Here is a 9,534-nt window from a genome sequence, read left to right on the forward strand (position 1 = left end):
TCCTAGAAATGGCTCAGACACCTGCGAATGAATAGGAATGAGGGAGTTAATGAGTGAAGAATCATACAAGGGAACTTATTTGAAGGAATCTCATGTTGGCAGATAACAAAATAGATTAATGACATGGTTTGAGTTTTAATTTCCCATTACTTATGCATTTTAGATATGTGTATGAGAGATAGTAACAAAAACTTCTGAATTAAATCAGCCAATATACTTTGCAGATATACTGACCTCAGAATGGAAACCAGGACATGTATTATATTGAATTAGGGGTTTTGCTTTTGTTTCCACAGGAGAAGAAAGGATATGGATTCCATCAAAATTAATGAATATTTGACTTGAACAAGAGATACCTCATAATTAGAAGGGATGATATTTCATCAAACAGCATGGCTGTTTAATCTTCCTACCTAGATTTAATCTACTACCTAACTAGGTTAGTATTTTAACCTACCTAGAAAACTTGAAAACACTTTTCACTTTATCAGATATAAAGAGAATGGCCCCCAAAATTAGGGTTGGTAAAGGATTGTGTTTCTGTCTGTTCAGAAGAATAAAGGCATCCAGCTAAGGAATCTGAAGACCACTGGACAAATGAGACATCTGAAGAAAAAGGACAAATCATCCAGAAAAAAATAGTCTTAAGAAAAGAGTAAATTGGCCTATTGGCATATCACATATCTAACAGGACAAAGTTTCATAAATCTTTCCAAATGTTTGTTTCTGTGGTTTTCTACAGACACATAATGCCAATGGTCTTTTTGTAGTTGCAGTAAAATTCAGGATTAAAGCTGTCTTTGAAATGTCCTGGACTTTGTTGACTCTCCATGGGAAGCCTTACCTTCCATGAGGAGTGGATGGGGGAAAGGTGGGAGGAGCAGGAGGGGAGGGAGTGGGAACTAGAATTGGCATGTAAAATAAGAAAAGATTGTTTTTTTAAATAGATAAAAAAATAGAGAAAATTAAAAAAGCTGTCTTTGGAGTTGAAATGTGTCTCTCTTTTTCTCTAAATCCAAGCATGCATATTAAAGTGAAACCCAAAATCTCTATCTCATGTCAGAAGAGCCACCTGATATGGGACAGAAGAAAAACAAATATTTAAGTACTATTTTATTGCCACTAATCTCATAATCCTTTGGTTTTATGTTGTATCTTTAAAGCTTTTCTTAAGGCAAACGTATTATCACAAATTTATAAGATTAATATGTATGTACTTTAAAGTTTTGTCATGATATTAATAGTCATATGTAGTACTAATTAATTCTAGGCAAAAGCTTCATCTACCCTTCCTGTACATGATTTCGGGTTTGAGTCTATATCAGTTTTATGCAGTGAACCATGACCATGCCAAACAGTGACCTTTGAATGATGAGGCCCCACAAAGATTCCTCCAGTACTATAATACCACAAAACTGAAAAATACCACCTAAAGATTGGCTTTGGACTACAAACTACTCAGAACAATTTTGAGATGGCTAGCTCAGATGATCCAATCTCACAGACTACTTTAGTTAGGACTTGAGACAAGCCCATTACATAGAAACTAGACAACAAATGATAGAGCCACCTATCCCAGGACTTGACAACTAACCCAAATTTTTCTTTTCCAGAGCCCCCAAAGATGTTGTCAGCCCAGATATGTGTGTGTTTGTCTTTCTTTTCAAAACAAGAGCCCTGAATCTAATCTATTTTGTTTAGCTTTTTACCTAACCATTACCAATAACAGCTTGTAACCAACCACCCTAAACAATGACAAACATTTATAAACCATTGAACTACCATTTTATACCACCTACACCACTGCTTGGCAATGCAGGTATCATGTTCTTAAATCTACTTCCTGCAAGCCCAGACTTGTATACCTAGCAAATCTTCCTTTCACCATCAAGAGAAAACAAGATATTCTGTGACAAAAACAGATATAAACAATACATATGCACAAATACAACCTTACAGAAAGCATTAGAAGAAAAACCTCAACCAAAGAAAGCTAACACCACCCACAATAACGCAGGCATCTGATAACCCTCCAACAACATAACTCAAAGAAGGGAAACACACAAACACTACCACCAAAAGATAACCAGATTTAACAACCACTGGTCATTAATATCACTTAATATCAATGGACTCAATTCACCTATAAAAAGGCACAGCTTAAGAGAATGGATACGAAAACAGCATACAGCATTCTGCTGTTTAAAAGAAACAAATCTCAAACTTAAAGACAGACACTACCTCAGAGTAAAGGGTTGGGAAAAGGCTTTCCAATCAAATGGTCCAAAGAAACAGCAGGTATGGCTATTCCAATATCTATCAAAATGTATTTCAAACTAAAATCAATCAGAAGAGATGGAGAAGGACACTTTATAATCAAAACAGGAACAATTCATCAAAATAATGTCTCAATCCTAAATATCTATACCCCTAATATAAAAGCATGCACATATGTAAAAGAAACATTACTAAAACTCAAATCATACATCAAAGCCCACACACTAATCGTAGGATATTTCAACACTCCTCTCTCAACAATGGACAGATCAACCAGACAGAAACTTAACAGAGAAATAAGAGAACTAACAGATGTAGTGAATCAAATGGACTCAACAGACATCTATAGAACATTTTATCCAAACAGGAAAGAATATACTTTCTTCTCAGCATATCATGGAACTTTCTTGAAAACTGATCACATACTCACAAAGCAAACATCCACAGATACAAAAAAAATGGAGTAACCACCTGTGTCTTATCTTATTACCATGGAGTAAAGTTAGAATTTAACAATAATAGCACCCCCAGAAAGCTTACGAACTCATGGAAACTGAACAGTCAACTACTGAACCACCATTTGGTCAGAGAAGAAATAAAGAAAGAAATTAAAGTCTTCCTTGAATTCAATGAAAATAAAGACACAACATACCCAAACCTATGGAACATTATGAAGGCAGTGCTAAGAGAAATGTTCATTGCACTAAGTGCCCACGTAAAGAAAACGGAGAAAGCTCACACTGGAGACTTAACATCACACCAGAAAGTCCTAGAAAAAAAGAAGCAGACTCACCCAGGAGGAGTAGAAGACTAGAAATAATTAAACTGGAGTTGAAATCAACAAAGTAGAAACACAGAAAACAATCCAAAGAATCAATGAAACAAAGAGCTGGTTCTTTGAAAAAATCAACAAGATTGACAAACCACTATCCAAACTAATCAAAAAGCAGAGGGAGAACACTCAAATCAACAAAAGCAGAAATGAAAAGGGGGACATAACAACAGACACTGAGGAAATTCAGAGAATCATTGGGTCTTACTACAAAAGCCTGTATGCCACAAAATTGGAAAATGTAAAAGAAATGGATACTTTTTTTAGATAGATACCATATACCAAAATTAAACCAGTACCAGGTGAGCAGTAATTAAAGGCTCCTGGCCATCTCTCCTAGTTCAAAACTTTGACTGGTGACATTATTGATAAAGAATTGACCTTCATCCATAATTATCATACATCTAGTCTCTTTCCTGCCTTCAGAGACATCTGTCACTTTCCTCTTGGGATTAAATAAATACCATCTTCATAGAGCACTGAGAGCATAGGACAGACAGTGTGCTCAGCTGGGTATTTTTGCCACAGGACATATAGTTGTGATAAAGGCTCCCTCTGGTGTTAACAGACCTAAGGCAAGGACACAGCAGATATCAGCCCTCAGAAGAGCCATTGTTCTCTGAGGGCATGGGGATGCTTATCAGCATTGTTGCTCAATGTGCTCCTTGGAGGAGGAACATAAAGGGAAGTCAAGAGGGATACAGGGCAGTACTGAGAGTGGAAGGAACAAGGCAGTGCCTTGGACACATAATCTACCCCCAACAGCCCACTGGATTCTGGGAAGTGTTCCTGTCTGAGAGGAAACTGGGCTCAGGGGAAAGAAGAACAGCAGAGACTGAGCTCCTTGCTGGAACTGAATTCTTCTCCTAAAAGGGAGGACTGTACAGTGAGAAGGGAGATGGAGGTGTCTTCTGTTCTTCTCTGCAATGGGTGTACCTCATGGCAGGGTCTTCTGCTCACAGGTAAGGGTACACACTCTCTGACTGTGAGGATGGAAGGAAGCTTGGAGGCAGGCTGTAGTCTTCTAATGAGGGCAGGAACCTGAGAGAAGACTTGAGGTTTCTGTTTGAAGTCATGGGGAAGAAGGCTCAGCAGCCCGAGCAGACAGATGTGATAAGGGGAAGAGACAAGCCTCAAGCACTCAGTATTCACAGTCAATTACTTTGTCTGCAGTATTCTAAGACAGCTGTTGCCAATCATGAAAGCATGACTATCCAAACAGAAATCAAACAGGGGTGTACCAGAGAGGTGGCTCAGTGTGTGGAGACATGACAACATGAATTTAATACTCAGCTCCCTCATTGTAGAAGGAGAGAACAGATTCAGGAAGGCTCTTCCCTGCCTTCCACACAGGTGCTGTGGTGTATATCTGCAGATGCTAACATTGAGACAAGTGTCTTCACATATGTTCTGTGGCATGTACCCACACATGGGCAAAATGAAACATATGTTTCTACACAGATTTTGGCATTCTTCACATGAACACACAGAGACACCTGCCTTCAGAAATACACATATAATATACATGAGTAAATTAAAATAATTTAAATCACACTTGAATATAATTATTGCCATTAACTCCAAACCTGGGAACTATGTAGATAATCTCACGGGGACACATTCCCCTTTCCTTTCTTCCTTCCTTTCTTCCTTCCTTTCTTCCTTCCTTTCTTCCTTCCTTCCTTCCTTCCTTCCTTCCTTCCTTCCTTCTTCTTTTCTTCTTTCCCTTTATCCACTATGCCTAAATTTTTCCCAGGAGCTGAATTTTACAAAACAGCCACACTAATCCATGTCCTCACAAGACCTTGACTCTTGTGGACCTGACATCAGTGTATCTGCAAGATGAAGTCCTGGGTTGACTGGAATTATAAAGTGGACAGAGAAAAAAGTCAGAAAGTGAGGACTCTCCAGAGGAGTTCAGAAAGGCATCACATAAAATATTTTATGTGAGGAGTGATATGGGGACACTTACGGGGGAGGCAGACAGACACCCAAGCAGAGGATTCCTAAGGAAGTTGGTCATACAGAGTGAGGCTCTGAGGGAATGAAAATCATGTTTCTCACAAGAAAGATGGACACACTTCTTTCCTCCCATCTAAGCTGAATGATGGTCAAATAAACTCAACACTGGTGGTTTTTCCTCTGCTCCCTTCCAGCCTCCCTTTTAACATGCTGGCACCTGCTCACAGCCGTCCAGGTCAGAATTGAATCTGTCCCACCCCAAGTGGTTGAAGGAGAAAACGTCCTTCTTCTTGTCCACCGTCTGCCAAAGAGTTCTGTAGCTTTAGTCTGGTCCAAAAGCGTGGAAAGTATGGACCATGGAATTGGAACATATTTCCTGGACAAAGATTTAAGTATACCAGGGCCTTTTCACAGTGGTAGAGAAACAGTGTACAGCAATGGATCCCTGCTGCTGAGAAATGTCACCAAGAAGGATACAGGATTCTATATCCTACGAATCTTAAATAGACATGTAATTATTGTGTCAACAACAACCGTGTACCTTCACGTCCACAGTAAGTGATTCTGTGAATTTTGGGTTCTGGGTGGATTTCATTTCACTGGGCACACACAGCAGAGTGGCCTGTGCCTCCCTCCCCTGTGCACTGTAACCCAATTTTGTGCTTTGAGTATTCAGTGCAGGATACGCACAGTGTAGAGTAATGACAATAGATCCCAGTCCTTCATTTGACTTCTCTTTACAGACAGGTGGACATATGGTGGGTAACTCAGTCTAGGATAACAATAACAGGCTATGTCTAGACTCCTGGGGTTCTCAAAAGAGTGTGTCCTTGAGAAAGACCCCAAAGGAATTGACATTGGGTGCTTACCTCCACCGAGAAGGACAGGGAAAAACTCACATACCTAGGATGAGCAGCAGACATGGGGCCTTATTTTAGTCAAATCCAAAAGTTAAAATTTGGTTGGATTTTTCTCTTCCTTTTTAGCCATCTTTTGGACTTGTGGGCGCCATGCCACCTCTCCCCAACCCACCGTTGAATCAGTGCCACCTTGCATTACTGAAGGGGGAAGTGTTCTTCTACTCGTTCACAATCCACCAGAGAATATTAAAGCCCTTGCCTGGTTCAAATGGATGACTGCGTCCAAGAAACTTGAGGTTGCCCGATATATACCAGGCAGGAAAGCAACTGTGTGGGGGCCTGCATACAGCGGCAGAGAGACGTTGCACAGTGATGGATCCCTGCTACTCCATGGTGTCACTCAAAAAGACCCTGGACTGTACACTCTAGCTATTCTGAGAACAGATTTGAAAAGTGAGGAAGCACAGATAAAACTCCAGGTCCACAGTAAGTGATTCTCTGTGATTGTTCAGTGCCTGGTAGACCTTAGACATAGAGGACTGCAGTGGGTGGCCAAGCTGCTCTCTTTCCTGTATTGTGTTCCCAGGTGGAGATTTTTGCACTTAGTGTAGGTCACACTGGTAGAGACAAATGGCCACAGCTCAACTTCCATCTTCTGTGTCCATCTGCATCAAGGAAGGCCTTGATGGAAAGCAACTCTGTCTAAGATGTCAGAGTCAGCCCAGTCTCTTGTGAATGTAAATCAGGGAGCCCTGAATTCTGTCATCTTTCCAAGACTGCACTAAAATGACACAGGGGAGCATTTTCTAGTGCTCTACTCTTACATCTTTTCAAGGCTGATAGGGAAAATGGTTTTAGAACATTCATGTCAAACTAGGGTATTTATTAGCTACAAATTGAGAGTGTCATGAATAAAATCCAGGTATGGAGACCATAGAGAAGTGCTTCCATTTGGCTTGATCTTCATGCTTGCTCAAACAACTCTCTTATATCACCCAGGATTCATTGCCCAATGCTTGAACTGCCTGTATTGGTCTGAAGCCTTTTGCATCAATTCCAAATTTAAAAATATGTCCTGTAGCTTTGCCCACCAGCCAATCTGGTGGTGGAGTTTTCAACCGAGACCTTTTCTTGCCAAATGACTGTAGCTTGTGTCAAGTTGACATAAAACCATTCAGCCTATTACTCAAGCATTTTAAAGACCCGAACCTGCCTTGAAGATCACACTACTCCCCAGGCCTCAGATATCCCCAGACCTAATGGATACTTGACAGAGCAAGCACATCTATTACTGAAGTCAGGGGTTGAGTGTTGCTTCAATGTAAACCAAAGAAAAATTTGGGTCATCATCTCGAATCCCAGTGTTCATGTGTGTGCGCAGTGTCTGAGGGCAGTGAGGGAGCAGCCATGTATACACCCTAGTGACAGTTCCATGCAGAGGACACTATGGTATCAGGGGCACTGTTGGAAAGGAGGAGGTCATGTTTCTACTCTCTATTAAGTTTGATAAACAACACACACACCTGCAACACTAGGTTGAGTGATGAATCCATCTGCTCAGGATGGAGTTTAACATCTTTTCACCAAGCACAATGATCCCCATCTGATGGCTTTTTTTCTCTTTTCCCTCCCAGCTCCCCATTCTCAGTTCTGTAATCCTTTCGCTTCTTCCCAACTCATGATCCAACCAGTGCCTCGCTATGCAGCTGAAGGGGAAGGCGTATTTCTCCAAGTTTATAATCTTCCAGAAGATCTGAAAGCCTTTTACTGGCATAAATCAAAGTATAGGAACCCGTTCTTTAAAGTTGTAGAATACAGGAGAGCCACGAATTCCATCATCTGGGGGCCTGCACTCAGAAGAAGAGATACAGTGTACAATAATGGATCCCTGATGCTCCAGGATCTAACTGAGAAAGATGCAGGACTCTACACGCTAGCAGTTTTAAACAAAGATTCCAAAATTGTAAAAGCATACGTGGAATTTTATGTAAAGAGTAAGTGACTCTCTATGGTCTCCAACTGCTTGAAGAGTCTGATCCCACTTCATACACTAACCTGTCAGGATTGGGCTGTGTCTGCACTCTCCTCTACTGCATTGTGTCCCCACACTGGGGTTTGGGTCTCTACTACAGGACACACATGGGGTAGACAAAGTGTAAAAATCAGAACCCCACAATTGCCTTTTTGTACAGAAAGGAGGAACTTTCATACAGAAAGGTATAAAATGTCAGCTTCAGTCTAGACACTTGGAGCTGTCTCCATGCAGATGTCCCAGAAAGATTCTGTTGGAGTCAAGCAGTTCTTGGATAGTTAAATCTTAGGGTCCTAACAGAGAGAACCAGAAAGCCCCAACTCCACAACTTTGCCCCAGGCTGGACTCAAGGTGACACTGGGGAGATTTTTGCAGCTGTTTGTCTAGATTTTTATCAGAGCTCACAGGGAACAAGGCTTTACTGACTGTCCAAGTCATGGGACCTACGATCCTAAAGTGTAAAACCAGCTGTTTACTGCCATGACAGCTGCAGTTTGGTCGGTCACCTGTGCATCTATCTCCTTTTCCTATGACTCAGTGGACAGGTGTCTGGGCCATTAGCCTATTGTTCTGAAGGGTTTATGAGACTTCACTGGAAGTTCAAGGCACCAAGGGAAGAAATCAAAGAGGTAGCTACTCCTGATTTCTCCTTCACCTCAGGAGTCCAGACTAGGGAATTGTTTTTTTTCAGCTAAATAGTAACAGATGCTGTTGATGTCACCAGCTCCCCCATTCCAAGCTTAGACCATTGCTCATAACTAAGCTTAACTCATGGCAATGATCATGCACTGTGTTCCCTATTACAGGGAAACTGAGACGGGAAGCAGTGCCTGTAGAAGGGTCTCACAGTCCCTGCATGGCAGATCCAAAGCACAAGCTATGTCTACAGTCACAACTACAAATTCTCCCCCTTGTAAGATTTATAAAGTCTGAACTAAAGAGGGCCTGGTTGAACTCTCTGGACGACTGTCATTTGGTATTCTCCTCTTTCTTCACAGAGCCTGTGACACAGCCCTTTGTGCAAATCACTGACACCACAGTCACAGGAGGTACATCTGTGATCTTCACCTGCGTTTCACCCGACACTGATGTCTCCATCCGTTGGATCTTCAATAACCAGAGTATGCATCACCTAGGAAGGATGACTCTGTCCCCAACAAAGTGTGGACTCAGAATAGATCCTGTCAGGAGTGAGGATGCTGGAGAATACAAGTGTGAGGTCTCCAACCAAGTCAGTATGAAGACCAGTCTCCCAGTCTCTTGGCCACGATAAGTGAGTGAACTCTCCTCTCATTCCAGGGTAGAATGCTGACATTTATTTAATCAATGGGGTACAAATGTAGAAAAATTATGTGGTGAAAGTGATTAGGTACTACTCAGGTTTAGCCAGTGTGGTGACTCACGCCTATAGTCCTGGGATACATGTGTGTACAAGAGAAGGTCAGGGATTCTAGTGATGTCTTAAAAAGAAATTAAAGACATCAACATGATAAACAAAAATCTAAAGCCTCAAAAGCTTAGCTTGTGGTCCAAATATATAATCTCTCAGAATTCATGCAAACTAATTTCAG

At 41.2% G+C, this 9,534-nt stretch overlaps 1 protein-coding gene across 1 annotated transcript; it reads left to right on the top strand.

The window, feature by feature from the left end:
- The first annotated feature begins 3,998 nt into the window (after positions 1 to 3,998).
- Positions 3,999 to 9,236, top strand: LOC119821828 (pregnancy-specific glycoprotein 22-like). Its single transcript, XM_038340942.2, has 5 exons — positions 3,999 to 4,071; positions 5,266 to 5,625; positions 6,058 to 6,417; positions 7,566 to 7,925; positions 8,962 to 9,236. Exons 1-5 carry the CDS (start codon positions 4,008 to 4,010, stop codon positions 9,234 to 9,236), a joined length of 1,419 nt encoding a protein of 472 aa, XP_038196870.1. The 5' UTR covers positions 3,999 to 4,007.
- Positions 9,237 to 9,534: the final 298 nt, after the last annotated feature.

Source organism: Arvicola amphibius, chromosome 8, assembly GCF_903992535.2.
Source record: "Arvicola amphibius chromosome 8, mArvAmp1.2, whole genome shotgun sequence".
NCBI lineage: Eukaryota > Metazoa > Chordata > Mammalia > Rodentia > Cricetidae > Arvicola > Arvicola amphibius.